This window comes from Myzus persicae, unplaced genomic scaffold (genome assembly GCF_001856785.1).
Source record: "Myzus persicae strain clone G006 unplaced genomic scaffold, MPER_G0061.0, whole genome shotgun sequence".
Classification (NCBI taxonomy): domain Eukaryota; kingdom Metazoa; phylum Arthropoda; class Insecta; order Hemiptera; family Aphididae; genus Myzus; species Myzus persicae.
In genome coordinates this window covers 245,622-266,461 of record NW_019103184.1, presented here as the reverse complement: position 1 = coordinate 266,461, position 20,840 = coordinate 245,622, and the positions used below count along the sequence as shown (strand labels likewise).

The window sequence follows — 20,840 nt, the reverse complement described above, 5'->3', positions numbered from 1 at the left end:
TTTATAAAGAATTTTGTATTACATTTTTAAATCTTAGATATAAAAAGAACAATGTTAATGAATTTCTAACTCAAAATAATTTGCTAATTTTCGTGATTTTTACGAATTTTGTTAAAATTCAAAATTCAAATGCGCATAAAAATGTATTGTGGATTTACGCTCAATTTGTTTTTTTAATTTTCACTTACAATAACTTACGAGGAACCTTGTATTACATTTTCAAAATTTTTTTATTGACATCAGTATAAAAAAAACAAATAATAATCGAAAATTTCTTATGCCTACAACTAGTTCGATACAAGTCAAAATATTTTGAAAATTTTATTGTGTATAGAGAACAAGAATACGAGCATTTAGTGAACATTGTATGTATCTATGGTCATTTTTTGAAAACTATTGGGAATTTTGACTTTCTGAATACGACAACTAGATTCACTTCCCTACCAGAAAAATTGTTGTCGAAGAAAATCGAACCGTTTTTATTGTCCCAAACCGTGATGACAGACACAAAATAAAAAACACACATCATTGTAAAAGCAATACAAATTGTAGTTATTTAGTAAGATACAATGAAGTACTGGTAAGTCTTTTCAGAAGTTTTGTAAAATTTAAAAAATATTCCCCTACATATTTCTACTCCCTGTGGCACTTATTTTGAGAAAATTGGAGTTTCTGGATTTTTCTCTTTAATAGCAGTATAAGATACCTATTTGTACTTACCAAATTTCACGTTTCGTCTTAGGAAACCAATACAATTTTATTGACATTTATAGAAAAAAAAAACAAAACAAAAATGAAAATTGAAAATGTTTCAACAGCTTATAGCAAGGTAAAAAAAAAAATGTTGAACATTTTATCAAGTAAGTATAATATACTCATATTAAAAATTGATGAAATTAACATAATAAAGTGTACATTTCAAGTGTCTACAGTTATTCGTTTTGAATTATAACAACATAAGAAAATCGATACATGAGAAATCAAGTGAATATCGAATGTCCAAATTTCAACTTCAAACGCTCATAAAAATTTGATTTGACTTTCCGGTAGAAATTTTTTGTTTTTGATTAAGGTAGACAAACCTATAAGAAATCTTGTATTAAATTGTTTGAATATCTAAATTAAAATAATTAGCAAATTTTCGTGATTTTTAAGTATTTTATCAAAATTTGAAATTCAGATGCCTATAAAAACATTATAGCAAATGATAATCGAAAATTTCAAGAGCCTATACAAATGGAACATAAGTCAAAATATTTTGAAAATTATTTAACATACCTAGTTATAAACACCCAAAATTACCGATTTGACGAGTGAAATGAATGTTAAATTTAAAATATCTACAGAATATTGTCTCAATACTAGATTTACAACGTTATCGTCCCTTTAGTTTTATTTTCAGCAAGCCAAAGAAGGCGTTTTTCATAAATAGGTTAAGTCCCTCCCTACACACACTCAAACGTTTTTATTGATTCGAATGGTGACCTCATTATTTATGTTTGGAAATTTCTTATAAACACTAACAACTGACAAAAAAGTATTTTAATGAATCATTCCAATTCCTTCCTTGCAAAAAAACTATTAATTCAGCTTGTGATAAATAAAAATGCTGGGCAAATGAGTACCGATCTGCTTTACAATAGTTGTCTGGTAGCATAAGGGTCACTGTAATAAATATGTTAAATTTGAATTTAGATCATTACATACAAAAAACTAATAGGCGAAGACTGTCAACTTATATTACTTAGTAAACCAATCAAATCAAAAAAATCTTTTGCCATACTTATGATGTTATCAGGCACTTAGCCAGAAAATATTCATGAAGTGGGGCCTTTGCGACATTTTTTTATTGTAAAAAATTGCTTATTAGCACATCTTTACTAAAAATGTATAACCGAATCAATTTATATCACTTTGTAAGAGACACGACTACAAAAGGACTAGTTAAGTTTATCTTAATTTGTGGACAAAAATAAGATCATTTTTAGGTGATGTAAATTAAAGTCCGCAGCATGATAATGGGCTCCACTGAATACTTTAGTTGAGCCGGTAACATTATAGGGTAGGCCAGGCATATAATGACCCACTTTAGCAATGTGCCTAGATATTATTACTACCAAAGTAATTTATTTAACTATTAAACATTAGTAATAGTGTAATTGTAATACAGTATGTTGAATTAATTTTTGCCAAAAAATTGAATTTGAAAATGTCACAAACATTCTAGGAAACTTTAAGATTCATGAAAACTGAAAAAAAATTGACCACTCGTAGTACCAATAAGTGACTCTCTAAATTTACTTCCCTAATAGAAAAGATACTGAAGTAAAATATCAAAGCATTTTTACCAAATTTTCAATAAGTGATTGCAAGTGAAAATATAATACATCATGTTTATAATCCTTTAAGTAAGACATTTAATTCATAAATACTACAATTAAAAACAATATGATATGCTTAAGAAGCACTAGTGTTTTTTTAATACTGCATGAAAGGTTGACAAAGTAAATTAATAATTATTGTAAAAAAAAAATTATAATAATAAAAATAATAATAATACACATTAAATAAAGATTAAACAAAGATTTAGGTATTAGAGGAACTAATTTTATAAGGTATTTAGAAAAAGAAAACAAAAGGGTCAATCAATTAAGAGTAATGAAGAAAATAATTTAAAATTTTATAGTTTATCTGGATTAATTGTTATAGTTAAATTTCTGTCAGGCCATTTGATAGTTTTTGGCAACGGCTCCTGTAATAGTATAAAAATAAATATCAACTATAATTTTCTAAATAAAACAAACATTGAAATCTGAAATACATATTATGAGTATTATAAATTTATTTACCATAACTGGCTCATTGAGGAACTTTAAACTAGATTCCATTGAATCAATGAAACTATTTGGCACCAACACTTGCAGCCAAGATCCTTGAGCTACAAATGGTTTTTCATCGCTAACAAGAGATCCAGATACAGATGGAGCAACAAAAGTAATAGTCGCATCACCAGTTAATGCTTTAAAAGTAAAATGACGACCATGCCTAATACGACCTCTGAAAATTAAATTTGTAATTAATATTTTTTTAATCAATTTTAAATTAAATAGAGCATCATACTTCAATACAAAAGGTAATAAAAGTCCGGCTTCTAAATTAAAAGTTATGTGGACGTTTTCTATAAATTTTTCTTGAGTCAATTCTGATAATTCACAACTTTTATAATTTGAATTACCATCAGTTTCTTTCAAATCTCTAGAAAACAAACAAGTTAAATAGCTGATACATTTCAAAACTTTTTATTGAACAATATTAAAAAATTACTCTTTTGGTGGTCTTGAATGATTAATAATGCGTAAATTGTTCATAGAATGTTCAACTGATTTATAAACTAATGCTTTGTCACCTAAAATTAAAATGTATTGCATAAATTAATAATTAAATGTAAATATTAAATTCATATATAGCATACATACATGTGTTATTTAATTCTTCCCATGAACAATGAGCACTTATACCACATAAATTTGAACCTTCAGTTTTGATACCTTCAGTAATTTCATCATGAACGGAAGGATCCACATCAAACATGCTTTCACCTCTACGCATGTTCGTTATTAGCCATGAACCTCCAGTACTATAATAACATATAAGAGTATTAAATGTCATCATTTTAAACTCTTAAGCATCACAGATACAAAGTATAATGTATTATACTTTGCTAATAATTTTTAAAATTAAATTAAATTTGTATAGTATGTAATGCATTGTTTTGTTTATATTATAAAAAATATATACTTACACTGAATGTCTTTTCAATATTTGCAATACTCCTGGCCCATTCCATCTTTGAACAGTTTGTAATTCTTCTAAACATGCTCCAACAATTTGAACAAATCTAACTGATCCATGCGGTGTGACAGTGACCTGTAGTTGAGGATCTTCGCCCATTAACATGTGTTGTAAACGGCTTTCACTACCATCCAAACCACAATGCCAAGACACATGATCACCAGCGTATAATGTATTTCCTATAATTTTACTCGTTGTTACTCATAAAGTTATCATAAACATTAAATATGGTATGTGCTTTGATCATTTGTATTGTATTAGATAAACTATAAATTAGACTTATAATACAGGAAGGAAATACAGCCTTTATAGGTCCTGTATATATACATAGGGTTGAATAGCATTCTACTAGTAAACTAGCTGTCCCCCTCAGTGTTGTCCGTACCAAAGATTTGATTTTTTTTTAATAAATACAGAGTGTCTATAACCTGATCCATCAACCGGTTCTGTGGCAGTTACTTAACAAATTATAACAATATTAATAGCTCTGGTCAGCATAGGAAGATTTATGGTATTTTTACTTGGTAAAGAAAAAGGATTATAATGCAATATAATAATGACTCAAGTAACTAAATTAACTATACCTGTTTTAAAAACATATTTAGCAAGTGACTGCATCAAACGAGCAGGCCAAGTAGGTGGAGATGTTTCTGAAGGGTCTTTAAGAAGGCGAAATGTCAATTCAAAGCCAAATCCACTTGGCCCATCTGATCCATTTGCAGTGTTATGAACACGATTATCACCATGCAAATCGGATAAGCCAAAACTATACGATTCCATCAAACAATTTGATTAATAAAACATAATGTGTATAATGGATATTATAATAATTACATTAAAAGTTTAAGTGATCTTTATTATTTTTACATAATATATAATACATTTTTCAGTTATGTCGAATATACCATTTAACGTAAGACAGTCATTATTTCTAAAAGTTTTAATTTTACTTTTATAATTCTTTAAGTTGTTTAATTAATTGTATGATAACAAATGGTTTTAATTTCATCTTTGAAAGCAGAATATTTATCTGAGTACTTTGTTACAAAAAAAAATTTAATTTAGGACAAGTAGTTAAGAGTATTTATGTTTGGATGAGCGAAGTGAAGTGGTACACAATTACTCCACAAAATGTTGGTCCACTACTCCACTCACCTAAACTAAAAAAAAATAATTTTAAGTCATAAGCTACATGTCCTAAATTTAATTTTTATGTATCGAAATATTTTGCTTTAGAATATGAAAATAAAACTGCGTGTGGTCATTCAAAAAAGTAAATATCTTAAAAAATATACATATTTTTCAAATATTTTTGACTGGAAGTCATGTAAACATTTTTGTTTTTCAAAAACATTCATACTCTATTAAATAATGAGTGATTCATGATAAAATAATCACCTAATATAGTATACAGCAAATAAATAATATAATTACCTAATATAATGCCAATGTGGTGGAATACCAATCATTCGATCACCTGGATTATTATACATACTAATATAATCTAATGGATCTGGACCACCAAGCCTACAATGATATAAGATAAAGTTTATATTAAATGTTTCTATTAATATTTAAGAATCAAGAAGTAATAAATCATAACAATTTTTCTTGATTTTTTTAACATAAATATAATGGTTTATTAATATAATATTATGATGTATAGTTATATTTATAAAATACACTAAATAGTTTAATATTATTAAATGAATAACGAGGAACATCCCAAATATGAATGACAAATGAATGCATTATACAACTATGTACAAGGTATTCCATTATACACACATTTTTCCATAAGGTTGACACAGAAAAAATAAGTAAGCACAGTGACTCACCTATAGAAAAAAAATATAATTATAATATTTAGTCATGTTTTCATTTTCATACATAGTAAGATTAAAATTTTATTTTTTAGGAAAAAAACTTAACTAGCACCTAGATGGTAATAAACTACATTGCTTGTTTTCTTTAACTCTTCATACTCCATAGTTCATATAAACAATTTTTAAAGTATTATCTAAAACAGCGTTTCCCAAACCATGGGTCTCGAACCATGGTCTTTTGATGGGTCGCGACTCGCGGTTACAGTAACTATTATTTTAGCCATAAATTGGTATTTTTATACTGTATAGTAATAATGTGAAGTCCAACTAGTATTGTAGATTGTACGATGGATTTTTTTTTTTTAAGCAGGGGGTCGCTTACTCAATAAAGATTAAATTTATGGGTCGCTATTGCAAAAAGTTTGGGAAACACTGATCTAAAACAAACCTGATTATTTTTAATTTTAATTAATAAATATAAACATACAGGATGAAAGTAATGCATTTCTTATTTTAGCTTCTATTGAAAGATAGGTATTCATTATACTTAATGTGTAATAATAAATTATTTAAATGAACATGTGTCAACCAAAAATAGATACAGACAGGAAATGATAATAAAAAGTGGCCTCTTAACCCTGGTCCAACCCTACCCTACGTAAATTAGTTTTTCACACATTATATTTTTAGATACATTTTAAGCTTTAATCTTGTATAAAATCGTCTAAAGAAAAAAATGAACTATTTTAACTAACAATAACATTAAACTTATCAAATTTACTAAAAATGTGTCAGAGTCGTCTTTTACATGTGCTTCTTTATAATTTATAATTTAAACATCAATCTACATTTCTTATTCTGTGATCAAACAGCTTTAACCTAAGTTATAACTAATCTAGGGACATATCTATGATGAGGTTCTCTAAGCTTTTTACATTCCCTTGAGAACAATTTGGCAAACTACAACACACTAATGACTAGTGTTGACCAGCGATATAATTTTGATATATCAATACATAACAATTTAAAAATATTTATATTAAAATATACCTATATAGGTAGTATAATTATATATATTTCAATGATAATATTAATTAATTCATAAATACAAATATCAATTATTTGGCTTATTAACTACTTAGTTACTATTAAGATAATTACGAATTTAATAATGGAGTATTTATTATGTACTTAGTATATAAATACACACAATTGCAACCTACAGTTTGGGAATCTCTGAATTCTAGTGTATTGTGAAGACTGTGGCTTTTTATCATACAGAAAAAGTAATAGTAATACATGAAATGCAATGGGAATAATATTATAATATTGTATTATACACTTATACAAGTGTGTTACATTTGTGGAGCCTCACAATCTTGTAACATCTTTGTTAATAGCAAATTTTATTAATATTGTAACCAAAAAAAAAAATGTAAATTATGTTTAGACAACATTATTATAGCTACTATAATACAAAACTGAGATAAGCCACTGATGACAGTCATACGGGTATATATGACCCGTATCAGCAGACACTAACATAATATATAAAGTGTCCTTTGTGAAGCTTTTGGAGTAGGTTAATTGAAATCTTAGTGCACTTTCATACCAATTGTTATAATAATATACTTAGCACTTAGAATAACTTTCATCTGAATATAATATAGAATTTTTAATAACTGTATTAATCTGGGAATTTGAGTATTCAAGTAACACTATTATTAGGCCTCATAATGTTTCATTTGAATATTGGAACTGTATTTCATTCAATACTGGATATGGTTATTTGCTATTTAACTATTTAATTGTAATTTATTTGAAACAAACAATAACAACATTAATGACAATTTTGATATTATTAGTGACTGCTACGAGACTGAGTATCAGGCGACTGGCAGCAGTGCTGTATACTATGAACATATTATTTAAATAATCATAGGAACTAGTAGTTTATTAAATAAAATAAAACTAATTAAGAATTAAATATTAAACCTAATTAAAAATGTTAGTTACAAAATGAGAAATGCAGAAGTGCTGTTATAGTTTGATGTGATAGATAATAACAATAACAAATGTTAAGCTATTCAATTGAAAAACAATTGAATTACCTAGTTGTGTTTTATTTATTATTTAAATTTTTATACTGTTGTAAGGTAGCCAGCAACAAAAAACCAAATTGTTAATTATTATAATATAAATATGAAAGAAGATACATTTTTTCAGCAATTTATTGACAGTTATGACTACGTATTTCAAATTACATCCACACTTAAATATAATTTCTCACCAAAACTTAATCACAGTTGTGGCTTGTAAAGGATTACACTGATCTGGGTATATCCTTTTACACAACATGTAAAGTGAAGCAAGGCCAGCTGGTGGAGTTTGTGGTATATAAGGCATTTCGGTAATTGATCTTGGAGTACGCATGCAATGCACCCCATTTTGGTGGTCAGATTCATTCATTTTCTTAGTTCAATATACTAAAAATAGTTCAAAAGCTTATTAAACAGTAGAATTAAATCTAATATTCTTTGAATATGGTAGATATTTCTTACCTATAACATTCTGTAGATTCAGAGTTATTCAACAACAATGGGTTATAATAGATAAAAAATTTTAAAAAAATTACGAAATAGGAAGAACTCAATTGCAAGCTGGCTTGGCAACGATACAAATAAAACTATTATATACTCAGAAGCCAGGGGACACGGATTGTAGACGGTTTTTGCATCGACAAAATACAATGTACTTATGTACACACTAGACCGTGCGGCGACACGGCGTACGCTACCGTAATACTGTAGTTACTGGTAAAGAACTGTTGCAGCAGCGGTCGGTAGTCAGTACTCCTAGCCGGCAGCCAGCAATGTACACAAGTAGTAACTAGTAAACACTAACTACTAAGTTAAAGACGACACTAGTTAGTGGTTACAGTCTCTCCGATTGGCATTTGGCGACTGCCGACTTGTTACTGGTATAGTGGTATTTACTAATTTATAGTAGGTACTAGGTATCAGACATTTTTTGAGTGATATGATTATACAGAGTGTGTCAAATATTAATTTTTTTAAATTTTCATTTTTGATAGAATTTAAGTACATATAATAAAATTAAAATTAAATTATGTCAAACAAATCTGAACACAACCATGTATTTACTTTAAATTTCACCTCTATAGTCTAAATATCTAAAAAAATAAACGAATTCCACATAGGATTTAATGCTGTAAGATAAATTGGCCTGATGCCATCTATTTTTTCAGTCACTCTGTATTTTGAATTTGAAATACAAGGTATTCCATTCTCTCCAGTCCACACACCATGGTGTCGTCATTCTTGTTTTTCATTGCTACCAATACCTACCTACAGAATCTGAATTCATATGCAATTAAGATATTGCTATAATACATTCTTCCCTTCTTTAAGACTATATACATAATATTATAATATGTATAGTTTTGTTTATTTTTCAGTCTAGAATAAAATATGTTCTAAAAAGTAAAAAGGTTTTTTCTCCTAGCTTAGAATACTTGCCAAGTACCTGTTTATTTACTATAAACCAATTGTAAGAAAAGCATGTACACATCCTTATCCTGTAGTCTGTTGTATGTACCTTACATTCTTACACATAAAATAATAACAGGTAAAATAACCTGTTGCATCGAGAGTTAAAGTGAAAGTATGCGTATGGCATACAAATCATAGTACTGTAGTAGGAACAATCGTTCAATTTTTGATCGTCAGTCATTAACACACTGCACTATGAACAATAAGTCGGTTGTCGTAACAATTTTCTTAGTGTCAATACTGATCAACTTTTCTGACAGCGTTGTGAAACGATGTTTCAGCTGCCGTTCCCGTGGAGATTTAGGAAGCTGTAAAGATCGATTTAAGTACACCAACCTCACGCAGATCAGCTTAGAATCCGGTATTGGAGTGGAAGCTGTGCCTTGTGCTTCGGGATGGTGTGGGAAAATAATTGAGACCCGAAATTCTGATGCCAAAGAACAAGAATTCGATACGGCAACACAAAGGACGTGTTTGCAGAGGGGACCTTCCGATGGAGAAGAACGTTGCGATGACACCATGTGGGAGTATAAAAAAGTTTTTATGTGTTTTTGTCACGGCGATCTCTGTAACAATGCACCAACAGCTTCCAAAAGTTATAACTTCTATCTTATTACATTAACTGTTGGGATCCCTTATATAATTACTCAGTTGCTCATTTGATGGAAATTTTAACAATAAATAAGCGATTTTCAAAACTAACTTGTAAAATGTAAAAAAGAATATTATGTGTAAATATTGATGATTGTACCAATACCAATTTTTTAAAAAATAAATAAAAAAAAAGTATTTAAATTGTTATTCATACCTATTTTAAAACTCAAGTCTTACTCTTTATTTTAAAGTAACATAGAGCTATGCTGTGTGTACACAGCTAGTTGTGTACCTATTATTTTTCATTAAGTAGGTACCTACCTAAACTATAATGTACATTTTCAATTTTAGCCGGTATTTAAAATTCATCTTATAAAAAATTAATTAAATTATTTTCAAACAGTAAATCTGCTGATTGCATTATAATAATATCAAAACCATACAGTTTCATTAAAAATTATGATGGCTCCAATTGAATTCATTGAATCTCATTGAATTATTAATAATTGTTTTAGAGATTGGTGATGTATCTACCATTGTTTTTGTACTTACACAAATATTTGTGTATGGGTACTAAACACCTGATTGAATTCTTTAAAATTAAATAAGCACTGTTGTTATTTTTGTATACAAATAAATAAGTATCTACTGTATTCCATATTACAGTATATAGGGGCATATTTAAAAAAAATGTCTAATTGTGGGAAGAGTGGGTACAAACAAAAAATTAAAAAATGATGTATGTATTAAAGTATAATTGTAGTGAATGGGGGCCCTTTTGACCCAAAATATGTCCCTGATAGTACAGCAAATAGGTACTGGTTACTGGATAGTCTATATAGGTAGGTACCTAAAGCTACTTGTTATTGGTGTTTCTCCTTACCTAACTATAAAAATCAAAATGCTTTTTAAATTTATCTCAGAAATAATTTACAAATTAAAGTTATAAATATAAGTCATATTTTTTCATTTATTATTACTCTATGTATTTTTTAGATCATTCATTGTTATAACTTACAAATACTTATTGTTATATTCTGGGTAACTTATAGTATTATAGTAATTTTTATTAAGTGGCTACTTATATGTACTTTTTTATTTGTTCTTATTTATAAATTGATAGGTACAAACACTGATTAATGATGTACAATGGTAAAAGGCACAGCATTGGTACATGATGTACCGACTACAACAATATATTTATTATTTATTTTGAGTGTTTATGACCATTGGACAATTGATTGATAGTTATTTACTCAATGAGTCATTATACCTCTGTTCTACATATATTTTTCTGAAACATAGTATTTATTGCTATGTGTTATAAATGTATACAATTTTGGTAGTTTGTATTTTAACTTTTAAGATACCTATATGTAATAGGTAAATGGTAATAGTTTTATTTGATATTGTTTAACAGTAGCAATGCTTTGTGCAAACTACCTGGCTGGTATCCTGTGGGCTGTGGACGCTGTGGTATTGTTTATAGGTGCATTATTGCAATAATATATTGTGATTTAAGATCTTAGTGATTAAACTGTGTCAATTGTGTACCATGGTTAAGATATTTTAAATTGTGTTGTTGACCAAGTAGTAGGTGAGAATCTACTATTTTAGGTAACATACCAATTGGCTATTACCTAATATCATCTGAGATCTGACTAAATTAGTGTAGGTACAAGCTATCCAAATTCAGATACATGAGACATCAGATCTGTAGTTGTAACTTGTAAAAAGTAATAGCAATTTTTAATAGATATTTCAGTAGGTATACTGTATAGTGTATCTGATAAAGTCGGTAGTAGTAAACTCATAATACAATTTAATTTTTTTTTTTTTTTTATCATTATAAACTAGTGTCACGACAAAAAAGTTTAAATTAATACGCTTAAATGCGTTACAAACAAATTAATTTTGTTTCTTTGACGTTTGACAATATTTGTATGAATTAATGATCATGAAGAGTGAAGACTATAAAGATTCTTTTACTGATGGTCTATACTGAGTTCTGACTATACTTAACACGATGTAGATACTAGATGGAGAGAACTTGGTTGGAAGTTAGAACTTTAGACTTTTATAATAATACTCGTATCTACATCATACATATTGCTGAATAATTTTTTATGCCGTGATTTTAAATTTTAATGAGAATTAATATGAATTATAAAACTCTGATATTAATTGATTGATGCTAGTGGCTGCACTGGCAATGCTTTAAATTATCTTATCGTTTATTTACAATAATATTATCTCGCCGCGGCTGCATATTTACGTTTGTTGATCACACCACACATCACACCATGATGACCGATAGATTAAATTAAATCGTTAAAGGTATTATTGCCAAAGTAAATGTTTATTAGTTTTTTATAAATCATTAAGTGACTTTATTTTATCCGTAACACAACTACACAACTATAATGAATTTGGTGCCTGAGAAAAACAGCGATTTCAGTACAACGGAGTATTGGGACTCTTTTTTTACAAAACGTAAAGCTACTTTCGAATGGTACGGTAATTATGAAAATTTAAAACGTTTACTTACCAAATACATTAGTGCTAAAGATGTTATATTGATGTCGGGATGTGGAAATTCTGATCTTAGTTTAAAATTGTACACTGATGGGTTTATCAACATGACTAGTGTGGATAATAGCGAAGTTGTAATTGCCAATATGAATAATAAACATAAAAACAAATACCCAGGACTAGTTTATGAAATTGAGGATATATTGAATACCAAATATGCCGATGAAAAGTTTAGTGCTGTTATTGACAAAGGAACGTTGGATGCTTTGATGCCAGATGGTGAAGTGGAGTCTCTTACACGTGCAATGAAAATGTTTAACGAAATCAAAAGAATATTGAAATTTGGTGGGCGATATATTTGTGTGTCCCTTCTCCAGTATCATATTGCGCAGTTTATATTTTCGTATTTCAGTGAAAACGGTTGGATAATTCGCGTTTGCCAATGTACAGAAGTTGAAGACTCGCCAGATTTCAATGGCCAGCCAGTGTTTATGGTAGTCTGCACAAAAGTAAATAAAATACCTGGAGCTAATCCAGTTCTTGAGTGGAATCCTGATGGACTTACAAATGAAAGATTAGATTCCATAAATGATCTATTAGAAATAGTTATTGATACTCAGAAATCTATTTCAATGTGTTTTGATCTCACTAAATGTCAAATGGAAGACATGTCAAATAATTATCGATTTGAAATTAATTGTTCCCAAACAAAAAAACCTCGTTACACAATTATGATTGTCGAATCTCCAACTCAAAAAAATCCAAATAAAATGACTTTTGCTGCATTCATTGTTCCTCATGGTCGAGAACACGAGTGGTTGTTTAGCAGTGAAGAGGGGCAAGATATACTGCGACGGAATTGTAATGTAGATCGTTTAGCTATTATTAGTATGCATCGAGGACAGATCTATAAGAATTTAAAACAAGTACAACAAGAACTATCAAGACTTATGTTGAAAATAGCACCACAAGGTGTCATCAAACGTGGCGAAACCATACTATTTTTATCATTAGAACAACAACTTGGAGACAGAAAAATCATTATGGAAAGCGAAAGTGAACACTCAGGAAATTTTGTAATAGAGGAAGTAATTGGGCAAAAAGATGAAACTTTTAGACGTTTAGTATTCCTTAACATGCCTCATATCATTCAATCAGAAATAAAATTATTGACTGAAAATGGAGAGACCAAAATCGATTATTCCCATTTCCTCAGTGATTACATACCATATTTGGGCCTTGGTGTGGGCATTTTAGCAAATCGATTAAATAGAGAATCTAAAATCCTATTAATTGGTTTGGGTGGAGGTATACTTACTAATTTGTTATTAAATGCTTATAAAAATGTAAATATTGTTGCTTTAGAAATAGATCAAGTTGTGTACAAAATAGCCAAAGAAGCTTTTGGACTGTTAGAGGATAGTAGATTAGAAGTAAATATTTGTGATGGTCTTGATTATATATGCAATGCTGTTAAAAATAATGATAAATACGATGCAGTAGTATATGATGTCGATGTTAAAGATCCCACGTTGGGTTTAAGTGGACCACCAAAAGATTTTTTGAGACAAGATATACTGAATAATGTAAAAAGTTTAATCGGAAAAGAAGGTTTATTTTTATTGAACTTTGTGTGTCGTGCATCTGATGTTAAAGCTGAAATTTTAAATGTATTGAAGACTAATTTCAAGCAACTAACATCATTGAAGATTGCTGAAGATATTAATAGAGTGCTGTTAGCAGGAAATAGTGATAAAGCATTTGATGCACAACTTTTGGAGCAAACTGCTGCATACATGAACCAATGCACCAAAAGTAACCCTCTCATTGCTTGCGATGTTATTGATATTTCTACTTTGAAGGAAAATATTGAGGATATTTAATGCTTATGCTTTATTTTTTCATACTTAATTTACTATACGTACTATTTAAGTTTATATGAATAATTTGATTTAGACGCATTAAGTTTATACTATAATATTTAATTGTTACATTTTTGAAGGTTGTTATTATTTTTTTTTTTTTGATAGCATAAGTAATAATTATTTATAATTATAAATATAATAAACAAATTTCTTAGATATCACATTTGTTTATCACAAAATTAGCTTTATTTTGAAATTATTATACGAATACCATACCAGCCTCATTTTGTGCAAAATTGGACATAATATATTAATTGTTGAGTTTTACAAAATGGTTTTTAAATATAAACATTTTTATTTTTATTCACTTATATTTTTTTTACAAGGTATAAGAGTATGATGATTTTTTCTATTTAAAATTTAGGCTAGAGTTAATTTACTCTTGACCCATAAATTACACGTATTTCACACAACACTAATATGCATTATACATATTTTAAAGGTTTAATTCACCCTGTTTAATATAATTATATTCAATAAATTATTGGAAGCACACTTTATGAAAATTAAATGTTATCAAGAAAATTTAATTTGAGAAGTACATTGTTTCATTAGTGTTTGCTTGAGCTTCTATTAGACAATTTGTATCCAAGTTGCTAAGAGTATTTGTTATTCGGTCGACCAATTTTTTTCTGTACCTGTACACTGTGCGGTCCACTGTAGAGTCTGCAGTTACACAATCATCTCCTCCATACTCACAAACCCTATAATGATGAAGTATTGCACGTTCTGGTGTAAAATAAAATGTCCCATCACTAGGATTTAGAAACTCCCAGATAAAATGATTTCCAACTTCTACTATTCGTTGCGGATCACAAATATATTTTGAACGTTGTTTATGTGGGTGCAATTTTGTCTTACGCCGTGTTTTGCGTAAAACAACAAGATTCGAATGAAATGGATTCTGATCTAATGGTAATGAGTCATCATCAGCCCATTGCATGTAGAAGAATGCATTACGAAACGAATAAGCAGCTGGAGTTTGATAAATGTTTAACCAACTGAAAATAAATAAGTAATACAATCAATTTTACATATTGGTATGCATCAGAAAATCTTAACATTAAACATACTTAATTAATTTGATTAATGTATCATTTTGTCTAGGAACAATAATTTCATCTATGTCTAAAAATGCCACATATTTTGATTTGTACATATTTCTATACAAGCAATCATTAAGTGCAGCAAACATTCCTTCAGTTCTAATTTCTGACTTAGATACTATGTCTAACTGCCAAGGTAAAACAGAAACCAAATTGTCTTTTGTGTAATGGTCCAAAACACATTCAACATTTGGCCCAATAGTGTTTTTATAAAATGTAAAATGTCCGATCCCGAGTAAATAATTTAGCTCTACAAATTCCATAAGTTGTATTGCCTTAAATTAAAACAAATATAACAATTATTAAAAGGTAAAGGAACTTTAATAAATTTAAGTGAATAAATAATTACTCGATCATAATAATAATGAAATGGCTTAACACAAATTTCTATATCAGTTTTAAGTTGACTAGTTGGTTTTGGCATTTGAATCAGAATTTCATTAGTAATTGGATCTTTGACATGAGATACAATGGATACGCTTAACGGATGGTTTCCGTCTGATGGTAATTTGCACAACACAAATACTGCACTGTACTTTAGATTCCAGTTTTCACGGATTGCTTTCACCGATGCTGAAACAGTCTTGGAACTATTTGCATACCATAATCTACACCAAACTGGATCTGGTTTTCGAGTTTTGGTCGCACCAATTATTCGTATCAACGGCCCAACAGATTTGATTCTTGTATCCAAGTATGCTGAATAAATGAAAAATTTGTACCTATTTGATGATAAAACACATTAGTCGTCAAACACTAACAATAAATTTCAAATAGTCACAATACTTTGTTGATTGGACTTTTTGCCAAACTGCGTCTCTAGGAACGATTCCACTTCGAGTGGGTAATGTACGTTCTACATGAGGTGGATGTATTATATACTGTTGCTTTGCAGGCTTGTAATGGGTTGGTGATTTATGTTTTTGACTATAATACTTGTGGTCCTGAAAATGAATATATAAATCAACATTACATATTTACATGGAGTACGGTGGTCTGTACAACTCACTTTGACGTCTACGCTGTTGGGTTTTTCATCGAAGACGAAAAAAACTACGAACAAGGTAAGAGCAGCAGTGAACAAAAGCAGCAACAGGCGAACTCGAGTTTTCATCATTGAATCACTCAGGTACCTACTATTAAAATTGTAATATCGTACGTGTATGGATAACCAACATCGCGTTCTGGGGGTAGTTATATTTTAAACAAAATAATTTTAAACGCAGCGGATACGATTCGCAGCAAACATAGCCGCGGTGGCGGGATGACAACGACGCGCACATACTCCTTTGACTTGTTCCATCAGGACTAAACAGATTCGCTAAAATATGACGTTATCTAAGGCTATGACGTCGGACCGAATCCGCCCGGCGAGCGAACAACACCGGCCAGCCGCATCCCCTGTCTCACAAACCCGCGGCACAGCGCCTACCGTCGACCGTCATGAGGACGGTCGTAAACGGAGCCTCGCCGACAATAAACAACGTCGTTGTCGCCGTTATTGACATTGCGAACGATGACGTGAGTTTGCATTTCCATTTCAAAGGATTGTCATTCGATTGCGGCAGACGTGAAAAAACCGCTTTTGTTTGTTTTAAATGTTATTTAAATCATACAACTATTTTATTACATTATATCGCGTGGTACGGCACCAACAGACTACCGGCGATGAACGACGATAACCATGAACACGCAATAACCACGAAAGACTATTAATGATTATGACCGTAGAAATAAGATTAATGATTATTGGTTATGCGTTTGACGGCTAGAGTGCTAGACGACGACATTACAACATAATTTTTATGAGATCCCGCTTAGACGCGTAGTCTGTGAGCGCATAAACTTTATTGTTATTATTATTATTATTATTGTAACCGTGCATCGGGGGTCGTACGAAATGTTTTAATTCGCGTCTGCGCGGTGCGCATCCCCTGCAAATATTACCCGGCCGGCAGAGCAAGCGCAACCCTAATACGGACGTACACTATACAATAATAGTGCAATGCCTTACACTACGAAAGTCCGAACGTCGAATAAACACAGGGGTAGCTCTCGATCGAATCCGTACGGCGAGTCGGTTGGGTCGGTGACACGCAGCTGACGGCAGCTGACAGACGACATTTGGTGGCTTGTAATTACTAATATGTGTACACAGTATAGACTACCGTCCGTACATTTTGTATTGCTATAACGACCAACCACGATTTCATTATTATCGTTATTATTTTATTTTATTATTGTCAACACAATAGCTGGTACCTAGCCGGGCTAGCGTTATATTTTCACGTAAAAATAATATGTACAACACACATCGACCATCGCATACTGTAACGTTAGGTACTTATAGACAATATAGACCACGATCTTAGAAGTTCTTCTAAGACCGTGGTGCTATAGCCCATAGACAGTAGTCATGTTAATGATATTAATAGTGATATTACCTATACAAGATCCTTTAAATGTCCGTATTATTATAAATTGGTAATTTCTCCACTTCTTATGAAATAACAATAAAAACATTACTAAAATAATATCACAAATCACAAGTATCAAAAGACCACGTACTATTTAAATTTGTTTAAATAGTAGGTAACCTATGGAATAACTGTAGGTATAAAGCACCTACAGGTACTTAATATCATAAATCGTAATTTGATTATTTGTTCTTTGAAACTACTTATAAATTATAATCCACTTTAAATTGTTTTACCGTCAGAAAGCTACACTTTTCCAAGGATCTATAGGCTATATTTTATCTCAATAAATAAAACGTGGCTCTTATCTTTTTTTAATTTGATATTTAGCTCACTAGCAATTAATATATTTTTGTTTATTATAGTATTGCTATTACCTTGTTACAAAAAATTAAATAGTTATCAATGTTATCATGATTAAATATAATTTTAGACCTGTAAATTTGGTTAAAACCATCAAAATGGTTGTGTAAAAAATCTTTAATGAAGATTAAGTTGGAATAAATCAACTGGTAACGGTTTATTTCAATATATTAAAATGGTAAGATGTAATTTAAAATTCAATCATCAATTAACAGATCTAAAAAAAAGTCAGGAGCAATCATTTGATTTTCTTCAACATCATCTTTTCTGGTAGGAAAGTGAATGTAGTAGGTCAAAAGTAAAAAATTCTCAATCATTTTCAAAAGTGTCAGGAAAAACAAAACAAAATTTCAAGAAAAAACTGAAATTTTTAAGTAAAACCGGTTTGTGAAAAAATAAATTTTGTTTTTTTAGTGTAACTCTGGAAAAAAATAACCATAAATACATAACATTGTCATTAACTAGGCACTAGAATATATTCGAAATATTGCATTACTTTTTGAGTTATTTGTAGGCACAAGAATATTTTGAATGATATTATTTTTTTTTTTTTTAACTATTCAAAAAAAATTTTTGCTTGCTAAAAACACTTGGAAATGTAATACAAAGTTCCTCATAAGCTGTTGTACGTGAAATTTTAAAAAAGTTGATCTCAAAACCACAATAATTTTTTATGAGCATCTAAAGATACAATTTTGATAAAATTCATCAAAATCACAAAATTTGCCAAATTAGTTAGGATTTCATATTTTTTCAGTGAATATCTAAGATTAGACATTTTTCTACTTTTAACAGAAAAATATATTAAAAGTTGTTTTTTATTGATATTTTAAGTTCAAATTTGGACAAAATTACACATTAAACTGAAGAATAGCAATTTAATAATTTTTTTGTCATTTCAAAAATATTATCTGTGGGTACTTGAGACTATTAGACTACATTGATATATTGTAAACAGGACACACACAGTGACATTTACAAATGCAACTGTTTTGGTAAAATTAAATGTAACCTACTGTAGTATTAATGCTTAATAATAAAATCACAATAATATCATACAATTTAGTATTTACTTAGTAATATTATACTTATAGACCATCGTCACACAGACTAGTTTTTCGTATGCGATGATTGTTGAATTCAAACACATGCATCACAGTGACTCTCTAGTCTCTAGGCATGAATAACAGAACATTACTCACTTTCCTGTTTTTTTTTTTTAAAGTTTTGAACATCATTACATTGGGTTAATGCTTACTGACTGGCCAAACATAACTTAATATTTCAATTTATCACATTTGATAATAATTATTTGATGCAATATATTAATATTTAACTATGTAAGATACATTTTAAGAATCAATAGGACAAAATTAAAAATTTGCAATGACTGTTAATGTTTAAATTCAATTTATTTTGCTGAACAACAAAAATAATGTAACAAGACATTATACATTACAATAGCATACTGACTAAGAAATTAATAGACTTTTTATCAATAGAACACTTATAACACATAATTTTTAATTTCATAATTCAATATCAAACTTAAGTAAAATAACAATTCAATATTCAAGTACATCATAATATCAATGAATAGTTTAAAATAAATGATTCACATTAAATTCAAGAATACAATTTGTATTAACATATTTCTTTGTTATTTATAAGCATAATTTCAATTTAAATAATGTTTTTTATAGTTATAAGTTATTTTAACTATGAGAATATTGAATATACAAGATTGAACAAATGTGTTTTGAGCAAAAATAAAATATAAGTGATTAACAGTTTGTTCTTGAAATATATTATTTTGTCTCAATACCTTCCTATATTATTATTTTTGAAAATAACAACAATTTTAGAAGATATTTATACTTTATAATATTAAATAATTAATTTAAGAAATTATAGATATAAAATATAAAATAATATTATAAGTTTTTAATAAGTTTTTTTTTTTTTAAATTTAATTAGCTTTTAGTTGGTAACTATGATAGCTTAACAGTTATTCAATTAGACACTTATAAGTTAAAGTATTTCTTTTGGTCTGATGACTGCTAAGATTTGAGTAAAAACATAAATTTAACTGAATGTTCATAGCTATCCTTATTAATTTTATTTATGTATTAAAATATTTTAGATATGAGAAACAATGGTGTAAAAACTTACACACCAACCAAACATACAGTACAATATTAAAAATTATTACAACTAAAAGGAATATATATTTAAAAAAAATGTTTATTACATAATTATTTTTCTTTTATACAATATTAAACATTCTTATAATTTCTTTGGTTTCTAAAATCAATTCTGCCATAGCAAACATTTTAACATAAAACGAATTAGTTGTATAAATAAAAACATAATATTTAGTATAAAAATAAGTTTTTACTTCCATACAACCAATTCATTATCAATAAAAAAATAATTACAGATTGCCAAGATTAAAGCATGTACATTTTAATAATTCATTGAATGGCTGAATAAAAATAATAATAATAATAATAATAATAATAATAATAATAATAATAATAATAAAAATATAAATAATAATAATTATTATGTAAAATATAATAATAATAAATAA

General features: G+C 28.7%; 4 protein-coding genes across 6 annotated transcripts; 2 read left to right on the top strand and 2 right to left on the bottom strand.

Annotated features, from left to right (window-relative positions):
• Positions 1–2,547: 2,547 nt before the first annotated feature.
• Positions 2,548–8,728, bottom strand: LOC111033947 (suppressor of fused homolog). The gene is made up of 10 exons (XM_022314914.1): positions 8,240–8,728; positions 7,969–8,164; positions 5,287–5,379; positions 4,437–4,618; positions 3,803–4,031; positions 3,477–3,637; positions 3,325–3,406; positions 3,121–3,255; positions 2,850–3,057; positions 2,548–2,752 (listed from the first exon to the last, which is right to left on the bottom strand). The coding sequence occupies exons 2-10, from the start codon at positions 8,145–8,147 to the stop codon at positions 2,681–2,683; spliced, it is 1,341 nt and encodes a 446-aa protein (XP_022170606.1). The 5' UTR covers positions 8,148–8,164; positions 8,240–8,728; the 3' UTR covers positions 2,548–2,680.
• Positions 8,729–8,880: 152 nt separating this feature from the next.
• Positions 8,881–10,045, top strand: LOC111033948. Its single transcript, XM_022314915.1, has one exon. The coding sequence runs from the start codon at positions 9,446–9,448 to the stop codon at positions 9,911–9,913; it is 468 nt and encodes a 155-aa protein (XP_022170607.1). The 5' UTR covers positions 8,881–9,445; the 3' UTR covers positions 9,914–10,045.
• A 1,932-nt stretch (positions 10,046–11,977) lies between these two features.
• Positions 11,978–14,604, top strand: LOC111033945 (methyltransferase-like protein 13). Its single transcript, XM_022314910.1, has one exon. It carries the CDS (start codon positions 12,268–12,270, stop codon positions 14,257–14,259), a length of 1,992 nt encoding a protein of 663 aa, XP_022170602.1. The 5' UTR covers positions 11,978–12,267; the 3' UTR covers positions 14,260–14,604.
• On the bottom strand, positions 14,574–18,135 carry LOC111033946 (beta-1,4-galactosyltransferase galt-1-like). 3 transcript variants are annotated; one of them, XM_022314912.1, is made up of 6 exons: positions 17,852–18,135; positions 16,417–16,543; positions 16,194–16,351; positions 15,757–16,129; positions 15,375–15,682; positions 14,574–15,302 (listed from the first exon to the last, which is right to left on the bottom strand). In XM_022314912.1, the coding sequence occupies exons 2-6, from the start codon at positions 16,522–16,524 to the stop codon at positions 14,828–14,830; spliced, it is 1,422 nt and encodes a 473-aa protein (XP_022170604.1). In that variant the 5' UTR covers positions 16,525–16,543; positions 17,852–18,135; the 3' UTR covers positions 14,574–14,827. The 3 variants fall into 3 exon arrangements, with proteins under 3 accessions (XP_022170604.1, XP_022170605.1, XP_022170603.1); XM_022314913.1 differs by having other exon boundaries at positions 16,417–16,540; XM_022314911.1 differs by lacking the exon at positions 17,852–18,135 and having other exon boundaries at positions 16,417–17,796.
• Between the last annotated feature and the right edge of the window lie 2,705 nt (positions 18,136–20,840).